The sequence below is a fragment of the Molothrus ater genome, chromosome Z (genome assembly GCF_012460135.2).
Source record: "Molothrus ater isolate BHLD 08-10-18 breed brown headed cowbird chromosome Z, BPBGC_Mater_1.1, whole genome shotgun sequence".
NCBI lineage: Eukaryota > Metazoa > Chordata > Aves > Passeriformes > Icteridae > Molothrus > Molothrus ater.
Genome location: NC_050511.2, coordinates 9,867,864 through 9,887,123, shown reverse-complemented (window position 1 = coordinate 9,887,123; position 19,260 = coordinate 9,867,864). Strand labels below are relative to the sequence as shown.

The 19,260-nt window shown below is 54.4% G+C and overlaps 1 protein-coding gene across 1 annotated transcript; it reads left to right on the top strand.

Annotated features, from left to right (window-relative positions):
* The first annotated feature begins 2,957 nt into the window (after window positions 1-2,957).
* On the top strand, window positions 2,958-18,657 carry CA9 (carbonic anhydrase 9). Its single transcript, XM_036403811.2, has 12 exons — window positions 2,958-3,093; window positions 9,963-9,986; window positions 11,141-11,311; window positions 13,488-13,630; window positions 14,296-14,388; window positions 14,631-14,697; window positions 14,868-15,025; window positions 15,188-15,323; window positions 17,787-17,810; window positions 17,989-18,015; window positions 18,157-18,250; window positions 18,393-18,657. Exons 1-12 carry the CDS (start codon window positions 2,973-2,975, stop codon window positions 18,454-18,456), a joined length of 1,122 nt encoding a protein of 373 aa, XP_036259704.1. The 5' UTR covers window positions 2,958-2,972; the 3' UTR covers window positions 18,457-18,657.
* The last annotated feature ends 603 nt before the right edge of the window (window positions 18,658-19,260 follow it).

Genomic DNA, 19,260 nt, shown 5'->3' with positions numbered 1-19,260 from the left:
CTGGTGCATCTTGTGCTGCACAGGATTGGAGAAGCTCCCTGGTACACCAGAGCTTTGTGCCTCAGGCTGGATCCGTGCTGAGCTGAGCACAAATTTGGTGCTGCATATTTCCAGATATCTCACAGCAAAGAAGGACACAGCGCTGGACTATTTGTCGGGGGGCTGAATCCCTCTGATCAGATATCCCCTGACATAATTCTGACAGGTAATCCCAGGGGACAGATTTTGGTGGGAATACAGCACTGGTGTGAACCTTGTACAGGACAATAAACCCCTTGTGCCCTTCCCTGTGTGGCCTGCAAGGCTCATGGAATGTGGCTGTAATCTACAAACTCCAGCATCCTCAGGAGGCACCATCCAGACCAAGCGCCCTGATGATGGAGTCACCTTTCATTCTAAGTGTCCACAGCTGCCAAGTGTCATCTCTACAAAAGAGCTGACAAAGTGTAAGAGATCATAGGTGGAAAGGAGACACGTGCAGTTACAGTGGCTGTGATATGATATGCTCATCCTCAAAGAGCAATAGCAAAGGAGGACAATGAAACCTAAGAAAGTCAGGGCAGCAAAGAGAGTGCAGGGTGTCCTCCCTGGAGAAGCAAGCAGAACTGATAAACTCAGGTGTGAGGTGAGAAACCTCAGTGTCTTGTCTTGAAAAAAGTATAGCCTGTCATTCCTCTGCTGTATAAAACTGCCTTCTTCATCTCCCTTCAGGATAAAGACCATTTAGATAAACCACAGGATGAGCAGGAGAGTGCACTGGAATTACAGTTTATGTTTTTTTTCCTGCCACAGCCCTGCTTGCTTGAGCATGGACAAATTAATATCTTCTCATCCAATGGTTCCCTTTATGTGGTGTGGGAAGGAACAAGGTGGATCAGAATAACTGAATAATTGATCCTACTTGCAGGTCACCCCTGGAGGCAGAGTTCTCTGTCAAGGCCTTCCAGAAGAGAGGGACCATCTCTGGCACAGCCCACGGCAGAAGCCCATGGTGCCAGGTAGCCAATGGCCAATGGTAGCTTGATTCCCCACCTGCCAACTTTTTGGCATGTGTTCCTTCACCAGAAGGAGCAAAAGGAAAAAATCCAGCCCCAGACAGATCTTCTGTACTGCTTGATGGATCTCAAGCATTTTGCAGCAATGGCAAGCCTGTGGATATGGATGTATTCACACAGCTATGCTGAGCACATTTGTAAAGGAAGGCGTTGGGTTGACCAGTGATTTGGGCTGGGAAAGAGCTGGGCAAACTGGTTTAGCAGAGGTGTGGAGCCTATGGGGCATGGCACAGAGCTGGGACTCTGGCAGTGCCGCAGAGCAAGGCAGAATATCCCACCAACTTGTCCAGTACCTTTTTGTGTATGCACAAATTACATGTTGACAGAAAGGATTTTCCCATTCCCTTCTTCACCACATGAAAAAAACCTATTTGCTGGTTGGACTCAAACTTCCTGCTGGATGATTGTCGTTGGTTGTGCTGTAAATCTGCTATCCTGAGAGAGTAATTGCTCATTCCCTGCTCTCTGGTGCGATACAAGCCAGGGTGCCATGGCCACGGAGTTCACTCCACCAGGCTGGGCAGCCATGCCTGCTTTGCTCCTTCTTTTCATGAAAGTCACTCTCGCCCCCAAACAGTCCTGGGGCCCCCATACATGCTGTTTCTGTTCCTGACCCTTTTGTGATCGGAGAAACAAAACCATGGGCAAAAAATGAGAGGAGGTTTCACCCAAGATTTATTCAACAGCAGGATGGGGTGGACTTTTTGTTTTGGTTTGGGTTTTGTTTCTTTCTTGATAATCTCTGATGCTGACTTCACTTTTTTCTTGGCAAGTGGTGAGCTGACATTACCACGGGTCTCTGGTCTCTTCTAATGTGTTTCATTAGCTGATTAAAGCCCACCCTCGTGCCGTGCATCCTTGATTACACCAAATGTGCAGCACTTTGCATTTACCAACACGGACCACAGTCTGTTGTCCATGTGCCTGGTCACTTTTGGTGCGGGACCTTGTTCAAAGCTTTTTGGTTTCAGGCACACTGTATACGTACACTGAGCAGCACCCACATGCTTCCTGACACCTCTGAGGAGCAGGAGAAAGGCTTCTGCCCAGAGTGGAGATGTTCCATCGTCTAGCCTCCATAGAAATGTTTTTCTGAACTATACATCAGCAAGCAGAGGAGACACCACCACTGAGGAGTCCCTCACTCCCCACTGAGGAGAGGGGACTGCCATGGAGGGTCTGCACCTCAATAGGGCAGGGTCCTTCACCCATTGCTGAGGAGAGTGGACACCCACCACTAAGAGGCCCTTTGCTCAGGGGTCCCAACACCATTACTGAGGGCAGGGGACAACCACTATCAAAGGGCTCTTCACTCAACTCTGAGGAGAGAGGACATCCCTGACTGACCACTGGGGAGAGGGAACAGTCACGGCCAAGGGGTGCCAGCTTCATAGCTGAGGAGAGCAGACAACCACTGCTGAGGAGAGTGGAAACCCATGGCTGACAGATCCCAGACTCATCACTGAGGAGAGGGGACACCGAGTGCTGAGAGCCCTTTCACTCATCACTGAGGAGAGGGGACACCCAATGGCTGAGGGGTCTTTCACCAACTGCTGGGGAGAGGGACCCCCCACCCGTGATGGGTCCTTGAAGCATCGGTGAGGAGAGGGAACGCCCGTAGCTGAAGGGGCTGAGGAGCCGACCGGGCTCCCCCGCCCCGGCTGCCCCGCGTGTCCTGGAGGGGGACTGGGCTGGGCTGGGGGCACCCCCGGGGCAGTCCCGCGTTCGAGTCCCGCGCCGGGCGGCTCACCTGCCTGGACCGTGCGGCGGCAGACTTTGGCTCCAGCCCCTATAAAAGGTAACGGAGGCGTGAGTCAGAGCCGCCTCCTCCTCCCCGCCCGCTCTCACTTACGTGCGGCCGGGCGGGCGGGCGGGCAGGCACGGAGCCGCCGTCCCGCACCCGCGCACTTGCCGGAGATGAACCGCGCCGCGCTGCGGGTCTCGCTCCTACTCCCGCTCCTGCTCCTGCCCGCCCTGGGCCGTGCCGGCTCCGAACAGGAACACGGCGGCGAAGAGACCCCGCATTCCGCGGGGAAAGGTGAGCGGGGGGTCCCTCGGTGCGCGGGGCTCCACCAGGCGTGGGGCGCCCCACTGCTCCTTTGGGGTCCCCGTGCACGAGGCGCCTCGGAGCTTAGTTTGGGGTCGCCAGTGCCTCAACAGCCTGATGCGTGCAGCACCCCAATGCTGAGTTTGGGGTCTCTGATGCATGGGGTGCCCTGATGTGCAGGGTTCCCTTCCTCGCTGGGCTGGGGGTCTTTGATGAGTGGAGCGCCCCAGTGCAAGGCGTGCTGGATTTGGGATGTCTGATGCTTTGTGCAGAGGTATCCTCAGTGCCAGGGAGTTTTCCCCTTGCTTGGTTTGGGGGTGGCGGGGCTGCTGTACCTCCTGCTGCACCCGTGTTAGGGCTCCAGGTGCGCCCCAGGATGAGGTGCCCCTGTGGAGATGCGACCCCCCAGCATCGCCCAGCTGCGGGCGCTGCACCCCCCAGCACGTCCCTGCCTTTGTCCCTGCTCCCGCCAACTCCCGTGCGGCTCGACTGGCCCGACCCCTGCCCAGGGGCTGGGCCCTCGCTTTGTCCGCAGCCCTTTTCCCTCGCTAAGTCCCTCTCGCATCAGACTGAGGGGCTCAGAGCTTCCTGAGATGGGGCTACAGGGGCTGTGCACCAAGCAGTCCCTGCTTGCTCCCGGGGACAGCCCGGAGGTTCCAGCCCCGCACCCGGCTGGGGAACGGCGGCCGGTCCCCTTCACCCTGCAGGATGTCGGCTGGGCCTCCCTGCGCCCACCTCGTCCCCCCGCGGCCCACTGGGAACGGGGTCTGGCCCTGCTGCAGAGCTGGATGGGGGCTGACGATGGGGGACGGGGGACGTGACAGAACGCAGGGCTGCAGGGTTGTGTGCCCCTCCTCCTCCTCCCCGTGAGATGACTTGCCGGTGCTGTGGGGGCTTTGAGAGTTACAGGTTCAGGGAAAAAGTCCTGGGTCTTTGGTGTTGGTCCCTTTTCTGATTGGAGGCATAGCCAGCGCTCTGCAGGGATTTTGGGGGAGTGCTGTGGATTTGTTCTTCTGGGGCTGAGTCCTGCACAGGGATGTTGTTGTCCCTGTTCATGCTCCTTGTTCCCACTTTGCCCACAGGTTTGTTTCCCGGGTCTCAGCCTCATAGCGTGTCCTTGGTTTTGCCTCTGGTAAGGAGTTGTCCTGACCTGTGCCAGGACAGCTGCCCTGTGGTAAGGACCAGGAATTGTTTTGTGCCAGGAGCTGCTTTTGTTATTCCAATGAATCACTTTTCTTACCAGAGCCGCTCTTGCCGGGCTGAGCCTGGACAGAGATGGGGATGCAGACGGTTCTTGCCACAGAGATTAAGTAACCCAGGCCACAGGGTGGGAGGGTGTCGGGCGTTCAGCATGCCGGTGTGCTGCGCTGGCCGAGGGGCTGGACACTGCGTGAGGCTTGGGAGGGCTGGGTGGGAGGACTGGGATGGAGAAGGGGAAAGGAGGTGGCCAGGAGGTCAGTAGGGAACAGGCAAGTTAGCCCATGCTATACCAGTGTGAAGAGGCTGAAGTTCTGGATGGAATCCCATGAGAAGCAGGTCATGGCTGGAACCCTGCAAGGCTCCTGCCAGCTGCCAGGACCTGCGTGTCTCAGCACCTCTGCCGGGTGGTGAGCTGGTTCCCTCTTCCTCGAGGCTAGTGCATGAGGTAGGGCTGGTGGCTTCCCAGCCCATGGACTCGGCACGTGCTCAGGGATTTGCCATGGGGTTGTTCCCTGAGAAGACTCTGGCTTGCCCAGAGACCTGAGTCCCACGCTAAGTGTGTCTTTGGGAAACAGTATCTCCCTTTCCCTGTTTCCTCTCTCTCTTATTCAGATGTGTCTTGCCCTCAGTGTCCCCTTCTTGCTCACTCTCCAATGTCCTTTTTCTCCAAGTGAACCTATTTTTCTTGCTTAATACTTCTTATTCATCTCTCCCCCCAGCTCCAAGCACAGATCTGTCCTCTGGGATTTCCCCATTTTCTTCCCTTTTGTTGGGATGGCCCTTTCTCCACAGCACTCTGATTGTTTCCTGTTTCCCCCAACACTTGTTGGGGCAGCTGGGTTTGGAAGGAGCAGGAACATGCCCTGGAGTAAAGCCTGTCCTATGCCTTCCTCCACCCAAACCCTTGGCCCTCCTGGGGGGACCTGGCACAGTTGGGCTCCACAGCCCAAGCAGTTCTCCACCAGGAAAACAAAGAACAATCCCTGCAGCGACCTGTGCTGCCAGTGGCAGATTAAAGGCTGATCCCAAGGCTTGCAGTAGGTCAGAGTTTATAAACAACAAGGGACCTTAATGCAGCCAGGCTTGGGAGGGATCAGTGCCCCCATGGGCAGCACATGGGGTGGTGTCCTGGGCTGAAAGTACATGGGTGCTGCTGCATGGGGTGGGTCTGGAAGGAGAAACCAGGGAGAAGATGGGGCTGGGATGGCACAGCCGTCCCACAGAGACAGTTTCTGTGGGGCTTGGCAGAAGCATGCTTGGGTCATGCACGCCCCTGCCCAGAACCTGTACCGTGTTTGCCACAGGCTGGAGAGCTGGCTTTGGGCAGTGTGAGCACAGTGGCACAGTCCAGGTCCCGCAATCAGGTCACTGCCTTCAAGGGACATGGTGTTTGCATGTGTTTTGTAGGCTGGGACCTGGCTGCTGTGGCTGGTCCCTACTTTGAGACCTGCCTCTGTGCATCTCTGCATGGCCTGGTACCTCCTGGCCTACTGACCCTCGGGAATAGCACCCTACTGACCCTCTCTTCTGGGCCATGAGCTCCACTGATCCCTTTGTAGCCTGGGACAGCAAGGTGGTCCTGGTCTGGCATCTGTGAGCTGAACTCATCCCATGGGGCTTTGAGCCAGGTGTGGCTCAGGATTGGGTCCCAGTGGGAAGAGGAGGCTCTGGCAGGATGCCAGCACTCCCTGTGTCTGAGCACAAGGCACAGTGTGCCCAGCTGATAAGAGAGCAGGAGGGAAGAACTGGAAGTGAGCTCGCTGTCCTGCGTGCCACACACGAGCCACTGAGCTTCTGGAGTTCAAGGCGAGCAGAGAGCACGAGTGGCTGTGCTGCTGTCAGGCAGCATCCACGCCGTGAGCAGCACGTGTTTCAGTGTTATCAGGTGCTCTGCATCAGCCTCAGACTGCATAGACCCTAAAATATGAAACAGTCAGGATGGGAGGTGCAGACCCATAGGGCAAACTCCTTCCTTATTGTTTGGCCCTGCTGCGGGTTGCCTCCTGGTCTGTGCAAATGATCCTGAGTCCTTTGGGTGCACAGTCCATCCCTGCGTGCCCTTGGTGAGGTCTCCTGGGTGCAGCTTGCTGCATCAGTGCCTTTCCTAAGTGGAATTCACAGCAGCCAGTGGTTGAGCTGGCTCCTCACGCTGCCAAAAGCTGCTCCTACCCTTCCTCCCGGACTGCAGGACATGCGGAGCAGCACGCTGGTAATGGCAGCGTCCGCCTGAGCTCGGCGGGAAAGTGTTGTTGGATGGTGTTGGATGTCAAGGAGGGAAGGGAGCTGGCACTTGCAGCAAAGCCTGTATCCCAGAATGGGAGGGCTGAATGGGAGCAAGGAACAGCAGGACAGCAGGAGAAAGCACAAAGGGAGTGTGTGAAGGGGGGAAGCTCGTGGGAAACTTGGCTGGATCGCGGGCCGCTGGGGAAAGGCGGGTGGCAGGCGGCACTCAGGTGAACCGGCGGGCTCTGCGCGGCTGGGAACGGAGGCGTTTTTGCCTGCAAGGGCAGGCAGATCCTGTGAGCACCCTGCTGTGTTCTCCTGCTGGAACCCCTGAAAGGAACTCTCTTCTTGCACGTTATCTCCCGCTGTGCGCATCGCATCACCGGGGCTGCGTCCCCCCACGTTTTTGGGAGAGCTCTGCAGTCCCTGCCGGGCCGGTGGGTGCTCAGAGGAAAGGCAGGGCATGCCAAGAGCTGCAGCACCCGCTGCCGAGGGGCAGCCACGTCCTTAGTGGTGAGCGGCAGCAGCCCGGCAGGAGGGAGACCTGGCATCGCACGGCTTTTGGGAGGAGAGGACGTGCTCCGGCGGGAGGTGTGGGAGGCAGACGGAATTATGCAAATCGGCACTTGGGCAGGGCAGTGGGTTAATGTTCACGGAAAAGGGATGCGAGATTGCAAATGCCCCCAGGTGGAAGGGATCGGAGGAGTTGTGCAGGGCTGCTCCGAGCCGTGCCGAGGCAGGGGCCGATGCTGAGAGCCCGACCCAGGGCTCGCCTCGGCGCTCTCCTGCAGCGCTCGGTGCGTGTGCCAGGGGGGCCCAACCCTGCACAGCTGCGCTTGAGAGACGCCTGCTTGAAGGGGGCGGCCTGGCTGTGCCATCATTGCACCCAGATCCACGGGATGGGAAAACACACTCAAGGGGACTTCAGTGGGTGTATAAGAGCTCACAGATCCTTTTGGTTTTGATGCTGAGACATCCCTGGGGAAGTCTGTTGGGTTGGAGTGGGTTGAACTGGCTCCTGGGTGCAGCTACAGCCTTCGGGGTGTCCAGAGCTGCCGAGCTGAGCTGGCAGGAGGCTGTGAGGAGGGTCCAGAGACCCCTCGGCTGCGGGAATAGGCATGTGCTGGGAGATGTGGGAACCTGAGGTAATTGGTACAGTGATGACACAGCAGGGCAGGTGTCAGCACGGGGCTGTTGCTCAATCTGTGATACGATGTTGGAGCTGCTTTCTGTCCAGGCAGAGTCCCTGGAGGTGAGCAAAAAGTGGGGTGTCGGGGCAGGCTGTGCCAGTAGAGGCATGTGCAGTGAACCATGTGCCACCCCTGGGGTGCTGTGCCTTACCTGTGCCAGGACTGCCCCAGTGTGAGTGTTTCTTTGTGCAGCTAGTGCCACGAGGGGTAGGAGAGTGGGAGCAGTGTCAGAGAAGATATACTGTGTTTCTGGAGAAGGGTCCATGTTCTCTGGATTTTGTGCAAAGTTGGTGTCCGGGTAGCACGTACCCTTTGTGTGAGCAAGGTGGGCAGGATAAGTGAATCTCAGCTTGCTGTAGCACAGCTGGGTGCATCCATGCAAGCAGACATGGAGAGGGCACTGCAGTCTGTCCCATGACACATGTGTCCTGGTGCACGCAGCAGAGGTTGCCCTGTCCTCTGCTTGCTATTCCTTCTTCCCATGCCTTTGGGAATACCAAAGAGATCCCTAAGCATTGCTCCTGAACATCAGAACTGTGACAGAAGTGAGTCACCCACCCAGGACAGAGCCCCAAGATCTGTTCCCATCTCTGCAATACACAGTGCCCCTGAATGCCCTCCAGCCCTTCCCATTCCAGCCTGGCTGTGGTCATCCACGCTCCTGAGCAGCAGATGCACCAAGACCCCCAGCAGTGCCCATGCCTGGATCCTCACTGAGTGCAGGGCAGAATCCTGCTGGGCTTAGGGCCTTGCATGGGACATCTGGGCCTGGGAAAGCTTGCCTCCTCATTTCTCACCCCTGAGCTGGAATCCACTCCTATTAATAGCAGTGGCATGTCAATAGCTCTTGTCAGCAGCAGGGATAGGGGCCAGAGCAGCTCCTGCTGGGACCCTCCTGCATCCTGGCCAGGCTGGCAGACCCCCACCAAATGGCCCCACCGAGGGACAGAGATGATATTTGGGCTCAGCTGTACCTCTTAAATGCTCCTCCATGTCATTGCTGCTGTATGAATGTCCCCCTTTTCTCCAAACCTGTCCCATCCTGGCACTCTCTGCTCCTGCACTCAAGGGTTGGGAAGTGCCAACAGCCTGTCCGTAGTGACAAACTTGCTGGTAAGGATAAATCAGAGGAGGAGCCTATGAACTACCTGTTGCGCCAGCCAGAGCAGGCACGTTATCCTTTTGGGCCATGTTTTCCTGCCTGGGGCAAATTTGAGCCCCACATCCCTTTGCCTGGAGCTGGTTGTTTAGAAGGGCTGGTGATAGCTAAGGTGTTTGGTCAGGGGCATCTGAGAAGAGGTTCTGGTGCACTTCTAGAGCCAGATCCAGTGATGTGCCAAGAATCCAGGCATTGCTGGCAGCCCTTAAGGAGAGCAACAGTGTGAGGGCCAGCCTTTTAAGTACTGGGTACTCTCAGGACCTTCCCAGGAGGGTTTTTTCCCCTCTAGATTTGCACATTAGATCTAGAGATCTGGTACACCACCAGCTGTGGGAAGCTCAGGTCACATTTGCCCTGCTGTGGTCACAGTGACCCATGGGTGACACAAGAAATGCAGAGGTCCTGTCATGGGATCCCTCATCCTCTCTCCTGCTTTTCCAAAGGAAAGGGTTTTGCGTGGTAGAACCTTATGAAGCTCTGTGGGGGCATTTGGGTGGTCATATGAACTAAAACTGGGGACAAGAGCTGAGCATTTGGCCTGGCACATTTTCCTGTGAAAGTCCATCTCCACTGCAGGGGCACTCACTGATGTAAAGAGAAGGTTTTGATGCTCATTTCTTTCCTCTGCTGTCAGTGCCAGGAGAGCTTTCCCAGGTGGGAGGAGGGTGTCTGCATGGTCCAGTGCACGTTGCTGCCCAAACTCCTCATGGAGTGTGAGAGCTGCCCTTGTGAAGTGCCTTGTCTTTGGGCAGTGGGAGGTTCCAGCTGCTCTGGAGCTGGTACAGGTGCTCAGTAATGGAAGCCAGTATCTCTGATTTTTCTTTTTTGAGGATGATGACAAAATGTCAGCCCCGGGGTTTTCCCTCTGACTGACAACTGCAAGGGACTTACACACGCTCCGAGGAGGCAATACCCTCTGGGAATATGCCCTTTGCTGGGACAGAGGGAGAAGTGGGAAAGGGGAAAGCAAAGGTGGGGAGGGGGATGGAAGGCAGTGGGAGCCCAGAGACCTGCTGCCTGGCAGAGGTGTGTTTGCTGACAACCTTTCCCTTCCATTCATGTGGTTCTTTCTTTTCTTTTTTTTCAAGGCCACAGCCACTGGAGCTATGAAGGTAAATACCCTGCAGTTACTTCTGCTTTTTTCCTACCACCCAGCAGATCCTGGAACAGAGCCAGCTGTGGTTAATTATTACAAGGCTTCCGTGCACACTCCACAACTCACCCTTCCCTCCTGCCTGACCCTGACACAGTGCCCGCACTCAGGCATGGATGGGCTGAAGAGCCAGAGGTTGATCTGATTTCACCAGGAAGCAGCAGCTCCAATGAGGGCCTTCCCAGCCCCGTGGGTGTGGGGGGATGACCCTCAGGGAAGGGCTCCTCCCTGAATGAGAGCTCCCCAGCCCTGTGCCAAGCGGGGGAAAAGGCTGCTCTCCCCATGCTGGACTTGCAGCCCATGCTGGGACTTTGACCAGCCCAGGGATTAGCTTGTCTTCACCTCTGCCCTCTGTCACCTTCCCTCCCCATCCTGCCTGGCCCTGCCCTTCCAGGAAGGCCTGGGGGGCTTCTCCACAGCACCCATGATGGGCATCACCACAGTGCTGTGACAGATACACCCTTTACTGCCCCATCACTCTGGGGTTTGGCTCAGCCACTCACACCCAGCTCCATATTTACAGGGGTCCTGTGAGGGGCTGGCCTGGGGACAAGCCTGGGTTTGCACTGGCCCATGACATGCTAGAAGCAGCCCTCTGCAGTGCAAAGAGGGGTTTCTGAGGCATCAGCCATGCTTATCCCAGCTGTGGTGCTGGGAAGAGGTGGCCATTTCAGCAGCCAGCCCAGCCATGTCAGCTGGCCCTTTGCCCCAGAGCCCAGGAGCACTGTGGTACCTTGCTCCAGCAGCACTGGGGTGGTACCTGCCAGAGGCCAGGCTGTGCAGGGCAGCCAGTGTGTGATGAGCTGCAGGGCAGCAGCTCCTCCACTTGCCAAATCCACTTGTAAATGATCTTCTTGCACTCTTCCTAAACACCCCTAAAATAGACTTTCCTGGCAGCTCACCATGCTCTGAGACCTTTCCTGATACAGCTGCGTTCAGTCACATGTTGACATAAAGCTGCTCCCAAGCTAACTTCATGGAAACTAAACTTATGTGCATGGCTACTTCCCTGGCCAGTGCAAGTCCCCTTCCCCAGCACCCCCAAACCTTATTTCTGGAGGTCACCTCACCCTGAGGATCTCACTGACAGTCCCTCCCTTCCTTCTCTCACAGACTTGAAGCACTGGAGCACGGACTACCTGGACTGCGGGGGTACCAAGCAGTCACCCATCAATGTTGACACAGCCCAGGCCATCTTCAGCCCTGACCTGCGGCCCATCCAGCTCTCTGGATACAGCCTGCCTGCCAACCAGCTGCTCAAGCTGAAGAACAATGGGCACACAGGTGGGGGCAGAGGCAGCTGCAGGGGCTGGAGCACAAGGAGAGGATGCTCAGACTCTCCCAGCAGGACTAGGCTTCTCTGGTGCCCTTACCCTGGGCTCTGGGAAGCAGATTGTCTTGCAGGCTGCTTGCCTGCCTTCTTGCCTTCTAGGCCAAAAGGGAAGCAACAGGCTGTAGAAATTTTACATGTCCATTTGTTTTCCTGGACAAGGTGAGAAGCCCCAAGGTGTCCAGGGCCATTGGGAGCTGGCTTCAGAAATTTGTTAACTCCACATCTTCTTTAAAAATGTGTCCCTGACATTTCTGATGTGCATTTTCAGCCACTGGTTCCTCCTCTGCATTTCACTTTCAAAGGACTCATCAGTCTCTGGATGTGGCTTAGACTTTAAGCTACTTACACCTGTCTTTTAGGGCACAACATTGGCCACCTTACTTTGCCTGTACTTGAGGATTCTATCTCAAGATCTTAAGAAATTTTCGTAGGTTTTTGTTTTCCCTTCTCCAATACTAGCATGGTTTTTGTAAACAACTTTTGGACATGACTTATTCATCTTATTTTAGTACCAGCCTCTGTACTCCAGATATGGAGGAAAACCACATTTTTCCACAGCTGAGCATGGTTGGACCTGGTTGTTACCAGCTTTTTCTTGGAGGAGGCAGAATGTTTTGTGCACGCTGATATCTGCCAGCCCCTGAGCTAAGAAAGGGTTATGGAGAAAGGGACTTAAGAACTTGCTGATGGTGTGATAAGGCACCTCCTTGCCCTGGTAGCCAACGAGATGGAGCTGACCTGTGTATACAGCAAACTTGACAGGTCAGGCTTGCTGTGTGTGGACAGATCAGCTGCGTGCTGCATGCACAGAGCTCTATACTGTGGCCTCCTGCCCTAATGTGCCTGCAGAGTTAAACTAGTTGAGCTCAGTAGTTGCTATTTTAAACACCCTGGCATCTGGTGTTGCTTGGTGTTTAGAAAAGCAGTGAGAGCATTTTCGTTGGGGAGAGGGGAAGTACTTTCTCACAAGGCTTTTAAGACGCCTTTTTTATTGTGGCAACCACTGGTCTGCCTTATGAAAGGCCATAAATAAATAAAAAGTTGCAAGCCTAGTTAGCTATTTGTACAGTTACTCATTTTGGTAACAAAGTGTATATGTTACATAAGCTTTTTTGAGGGCCTGAAAATGACTCAGGTAGTTAGGAGAAAGAAGACAATGGTTTACCTATACAAAAGAAGTGTAAAAACAGATAAATTCATAGGGAGGGAACAGTTTCTCACTTCCTGTATTTGAGTTTTCTATCTCTGAACCCAGTGGCAAGGAACTTGAGATGGCCAATGACTCATCACATCCCTGTTACATGGTTAATCCCAAATCTGTGCCCTATTAGTGATGTAACTAAGGGACACCCCATTTAATAAAGGAAAAAGGAAAAGATTTTACATTAAAAATTAGGAAAAGGTGCTTAAAAGAATAGGACAGCCTTTCTTAGGGTCCAGGCATGCTCCTGATGTTTTTGCCGCATGTCCAGGTAACTCAGTTTTAGATTTGCCACATTGCTGCAGAAGTCCAAAATAGCTGGACAAACCACACTAAAGTAAAGAAAAATCAAAGTATGAATTTATTGTATCCAAAGAGGCAAAAGTTTTAGCTCTAAGTACTTTCAAAATATTTAATGCTTCTGTGGCACTAGCTCCAGTGCTGTCATACATTTGCCGTCTGCTTTATTTGAAAGGTCCCAGCTCGCCAAGAGTTGCAGCTCTCTGTCCCCTTGCCCTGCTCTCATAGATATCCACCACTCTGCCAGTATCCTTCTCTATGAATTCTGTTCACGGTCTCTTTATATTATTATCACTTACTGAATTAATTGTTGGATAACATTTAGCTTGGAGCTGGCCCCAGGAGTCTTTGTGGAGGGGCTCTTCACCTTCCAGCATTTTCATAGCAGCTCTTTTTGAAGCTGACATATTTACTGCAGTATCCTACAACCTTAGGTCAGAAGCTGAACTCTGCCGCATTGGCAGGCCTGCCCACAGCCTCATGACAAATGGAAAGCAAGGTTTTCTGTTATGACCAGCTTCTAGAAGCCCAGAGCGACTGTTTCCCTCGAGACGCCTCCTTTGCGTACCTGTGGAATGGGCTGGGCTTTGTGTTGTATTACTGACCTCTTCCTTCTGGCTCTGCAGTTGTCCTTGAGCTGCCCGACTCGCTGGCCCTGGTTGGTGGCTATGCCCAGCAGTACCGAGCTGCACAGCTGCACCTGCACTGGGGCTCCCCGGCAGGACCCGGCTCGGAGCACACCGTCAATGGGCGCCGCTTTGCTGCCGAGGTGAGGAGCCCTCACGGTGCTGGATGCACATTTCCCCTCGTGGTGCTGGGCACAGAAGGTGCTGGAATGCTGTCATTGCTCCTCACCCATGGCTCTGGCTGTCACTGGATGTGGGCTGTAATTCCTGGCCAGGGTCCTGGGCAGCTCTGCAGCAGTGGAGTTTGGTGTAGCAGGCCACACTTTGGTGCTGAGCCAGACTCATGCAGATGCCTGGTCCTGGGCTGATGGTGCAGGAGCTGGGGCAGTCCCCAGGCTGTGGAAGCCAGCTTTTCTGGAGGCTGTGAGCCTGCTTTGAGAGCTACAGGGACTGTTTACTCTGTACACACTGTCCTCTTGCTCTGCCAGCTCCCATCTGGTTTTATCCCTCCTTCTCTAGCTGCTGTCCTCAAACTGAGCCTGGCTCTGCAGTATTAGCCCCTGTTATGCAGGACCGAGTGCTGACTTGCTGTTCATGAGCAGGGAAGTTCCTGCAGGCAGAGCTTCATGCTGGCTGCTTTGCACCAGCAGACTTTCTTGGGCCCACCAGCATTTTCCCTTCCCTGTAGTGGTACTCATCACACCTGCATATGTCTCACAGCCCTTGTGTCAGCAGGCTGTAGCCCTGTGGGAGTGAGCATCTCCCAGTGGTGTCCATCGAGCACTGGGATTGCATTTTTCCCTTCCAGATCCATGTGGTCCACTACAATACCAAGTATGACAGCTTTACAGAGGCAATGGTTCACCCAGATGGCCTGGCTGTACTGGGAGCCTTTCTGGAGGTGAGTTTCATGGAACAGCAAGGGGAGGATGGGATTGGGGTGGGTAGAGTTGGACCCAGTTTTGGAGACTGACAGAGGTGCAAATATACTTTGGAAGAAGGGGAGAGAAAGGGCAGATCAGCCCTGATAAGAATGAAGGGGTCACTGGGATAAGGTGCCTCTCTCAAGGAGCAGTACCTCCCTGCTGCCATCATCATCTTGTCCCGTGGCCTTGCTGTTACCTTGGGGTCTCTGTGTTGCAGGTTGGGCATGGGGAGAACCAATACTACCATGAAATACTTAAGCATCTGCATGAAATCCAAGAAGTAGGTAAGGCCCTGTCCCACCTCGTACTCTGTGTCAGGGGCTGCAGCCCAGCAGAGAAACCAGCTGCTCAGCAAAGCTGCAGCACATGCAGTGCCACACTGCCCATGATCTTCATGCTGTTGCCCTCCAAGGGGTTTGTACCAGTCTGACTCCCACTATATTTCATCTCCCAGGACAAGAAACCTTGGTGCCCGGATTCAACATTGCAGGTCTGCTGCCTGCCAACCTGAAACTCTACTTTCACTATAATGGCTCTCTGACCACCCCTCCCTGCTACCAGACAGTCAAGTGGACAATCTTCAACCAGACCATGCTGCTCTCTCATCACCAGGTCTGTCAGGGCAATGAGCTCTGCATTGGGTCTTTCCCAGCCTCTCCCCGTGAGCTGGTGTGGTGCCCTGTGCCAGGGCTCTGCAGCTCATCTGCTCCCAAAAGTGGGATGTTATTCCCACATACATTATATGCTATTATGCTCACACTGCTCTCCTTCCAGATGTCAGTGCTGGTTTCGACCCTGAAAAGCCCTGAGGACGAGCTCTTGCAGAACAACTACCGGCCAGTGCAGAGCCTGCACGGGCGGCGGGTGCTGGCGAGTTTCCAGACCTCCCCTTCAGTGAAACACACTCCTGGTAAGGAGTGACTGAGTGTGCTCAGGCTGCTCCCAGCAGCAGGGATGCAGTGATGGGGGCAGCAGCAGGATTCAGTGCTTCGTGTATCCTACAGAAACACAGCATGGGTTAGACCTCCCCAGCAAGTGACATGTGACAGCAATGGTCTTGGGGTCCTGGTCTCTCCCATTTCTGCACTTCCTTCACCCTGCCTGGGGAAGACTGGTTTATAGAAACTTATTTCATCCTTAGTCTTGCAGATCTAACAGTAGCAGGACTAGAGGATGCATGGTCAAGAGCAAAGAGGCAGGTCCTAGCACCCCAGCTAGCTACTTCAATCCCAAATGCAATAGATAAATTCAGTAGGAGCTACCAGAGGTACGAGCTTGCAGTGAACACCCCTCCCACAAATCCTGCAGGACGGGCAGTGCTGGGGACCCCTCCTGAAGGCTGTGCTCTGTCAGCACAGCCTCACACATCCTGGCCAGGCACACAGTCCCCTGCCTGAGGGGTCCCTGAATGCCCACCCTCTATTTCTCCTTGAAGGCCTTTCTTGCATTGGTGATTTCCAGGCATGAGTAGAAATGACTATTAATCATCAGGTGAGACTATTGCTCTGCATCACTGAGTTTTTGCCCATTGCTGCTCCCTGAGGTCACTGGGGGGGTTTTGTTCAACATCCTGTTCGTTTTCTGTTCTGATGGCATTTCCTACACCTTCTGTGAGGGTGACTAATAGGAACAGCACAGGGTTGGTCCCAGGCCTCTGGGCAATGCCTCAATAACCACACAATGTGGTGCAAGGCACTTCCCTCACCATTCCACCTGCAGCCTGCTTGCTAATGGCTCTAGGCTTTTAATCACTGCGGTCTTCAGCCTGGCTAGCAGTTTCCCATGTGGCACTGCATCAAATGCTTCACTGAAACTGGGAGAGATAAAATCTACCACATTTTCTTTGTCTAGAATATCACTTATCAAAGAAGGATATCGGGTTAGGCTGGCATGCTCTATCTTTGGTAAACCTCTTAGATACTTTATCATATTTTCCATTTACCTCCAAGCCTTTCTTTTACTACTTTCTTGCAGAAGCTGTTCCAAAGCCTCCCAACACTGGGGCAAGGGGGGAGTTGGCCAGCTCTACTTTTTTTTTTTTTCATTATTTGCTATTTCTATACAAAAATCCCCACCGTAACAAAGCCCCAAAGGTCTTGCTCCAGAAGTGCCAGGAGAATGTCCCAGTACTCTTGGATGAGGTTACTGGTCCCCTGCCTTGCGTGCACAGGATTGTTGGGGGTTTCTCCCCATGTCAGTGCTAACTGCCTGCTTTAGCCCTTGGGGCTGCTGAGCACTGAGATGGAGTGCTTTGGGGTCAGATTTTGTTTGGCTTGCAGCTGCACCTTCTGTGCCATTGCTTGTTGATCTTTTTGCCAGTCACCCCCAGCTCGGGATAAGCACTCCTGTCCCCAGCTGCTGGGTGGAGGTGGCAGATTTTCTGCAGCAGCCATGGAGCTGCATAGAGCCCATAGATAGTGCCACCCTGTGCACCATACCCAAGCCATGTACAGATGATAATGCAGCTCTTTAAAAGCCATGCTTTCATGCTGGGCAAACATTTGTCCAGCACAGCTCCCTCCCAGCATGCAGGGCCACCAAGCCATCCCCATGCCAGGTGCCCTACCTGCAATGCGTGGCTGCCTCCTCCCTGGGAGCTGCTGACCATCTCACTGCAGACAACTGTCCCCACAGCTGCTGCCTGCTGGGCTCTGTCCAGGTGCCTCTCTGGGGTCTCCTGTGCAGTCATGGGGTGCTGCAGTGCTCAGCACCCTGCCTGCTTCCTTGGCTGTAGCAGCAATAGTGGGGGGTTTCTGGCTGGGTTCAGCAAGGCTCAGGTGTGCCATTGCTTGTTGATCTTTTTGCCAGTCACCCCCAGCTCGGGATAAGCACTCCTGTCCCCAGCTGCCGGGTGGAGGTGGCAGCTTTTCTGCAGCAGCCATGGAGCTGCATAGAGCCCATAGATAGAGCCACCCTGTGCACCATACCCGAGCCATGTACTGATGATAATGCAGCTCTTTAAAACCCAACTAAAGCATTTACTAGTCTTAGAATAGGCGATAGAAAAGACACCATCGGCGCGATAGAGACCACATACCATAAGGGAAAGATGAAATAATGAAAACTAAGCTATAAACAGCAAAGATCAACCCTTGTACCTTTTGCATCATGGTCTAGCAAGAAAAACCAAGCAAAATTAATTTAAGGTGTGGTTCAGGGATCCTTTTTTCTCCCCTTTTCTCATGCTTCTGGCAGGGTGTCAGGGCTGGGCTTCCCGCAGCAAGATGCTGTGAGCTTCTGGGGATGTGGCAGCTGATGGGAGTCTTGTAGGCAGCTCTACTTTAGAAGTGGAACCCAAAGGCCTTCAGGCTTGAGACTTCCCTCCCCAAATACTTCAAAGGCTCTGCCCTGACTGTGTTGTCTCTCTTTACAGGTAGTGATGATTCAGCAACAGCAGGTAGGTGAGGGGCTGGCACAAAGCAGGGGAAGGTGGGCATGGGGTGTACCTGCCTGGGAACTGGGGTCTTGTGCAAGCCACGTGCCGAGTTGGGGGCGGGCAGCCACAGTGGGTTCCTAGGGCTGCTCTAGCATCCACGCTGCTGGTTCTCATCTTCCAGTCTTTGTCTCCTTTTCAGAAGGACACTCCAGCTCATTTCACGCAGGTAAGCATGCCCAGCCAAGGCTGGTCCTTTGTGTCCCCTCTGCCCTTGGGCTACCAGCCTGCTCCTTGCCTCCTTGCCTCCTCTTAGCCAGTAGTTGCAGGGGACCACCCCCAGTGTAACATGGCTGTGCTTGGCTTGCAGGAGATGTGCTGGCTGTGCTCTTCGGGGTGCTCTTTGCTGTCACAGCACTGGCCTTCCTGCTGTACATCTATAAGCACCGCAGCCAGAACACACGGTGAGCAATGGGGAGACACAGGAGGACAGCGCCTGGGGGCAGGATGGGTCCAGGACCCCCACAAGAAGAGGGTTTAATGGTGGTTTCAGGCAACAAGACCTCCCTCCTGGTCTAACAGTTTCCCCCTTTCTTTCCCCACCAGGCTGGACTCGCCGACCAAATCCAAGGTCATCTACACGGCAGCCAGCACCGAGAACACTGCGTAAACTCCACACCTCTGGGGCAGTCCCAGCCCCACTGGCTCAGCCTGTCACCCCAACTCCCCTCACTCCCACCCCAGGTCAAAGAAGACCAGTGCTCCAGCATGCCTTGGCTGCATGGGCTGCCCACATGGACTGTTTGTCTGGGGGGCAGCATTTTGGCCCCAATAGATATTTTTGTTATAAAAAAGGTAAAAACTCTTAAAAAAAAAAAAAAAAAGTAAAATCCTCCCATGGTACCAGCTGTCTCTGCTGCCTTTGTGGGAAGCTGTGGGGCAGGAAAGAGCACCCTGGTTCAGCTGGAATCACAGCGGAGAGGGGTGGGCAGGGACCCCTTCCCAACCGGCAAAGACAGCATCAGCCTCTGTGCACCGGGCAGAGCTCCAGAGTAAGCAGCACAAGGCTTCTTCTACAGCTCAGCCCTGCCCTCCATCACTCTGGGACTTCTTCCTCCTCTTATTTGTGCAAAGCATTGGAAAAACATAGCTGTGGCTTGGTAAGGCTGAAGAAAGGCAGAGCTGAAGGTGGCAGAGCCACTTCTTGCTCACTGGGCAGCCCCCACCCAGCTCACCTCTGGCTTTATCACAGCTAGATTTGCCAGGACAACCCTAGATCCATGGCCACCTCCCACCTTTCATGATGGCTCCTGTGGAGCTGAAGCCAAGTCCCAGGGAGCTTTATGGCGGTGACAAAACCGAAATAAACTGGCCCTGTGTGCGAGAGGAACCTCTCGATCTACAGCCCTCAGCGGCCTCCACCCTAAAGCTGTAAAATTAGAGTTCAGCCACTGTTAGGATGGACGGTGCAGGT

Excerpts from the sequence above, each read along its gene's own strand:
- CA9 (XM_036403811.2), top strand. The coding sequence starts at position 2,973 with ATGAACCGCGCCGCGCTGCGGGTCTCGCTCCTACTCCCGCTCCTGCTC. Across the intron at positions 11,312-13,487 it reads GAAGAACAATGGGCACACAG|TTGTCCTTGAGCTGCCCGAC; the intron begins GTGGGGGCAGAG and ends CTGGCTCTGCAG. Across the intron at positions 15,026-15,187 it reads TGCTGCTCTCTCATCACCAG|ATGTCAGTGCTGGTTTCGAC; the intron begins GTCTGTCAGGGC and ends CTCTCCTTCCAG.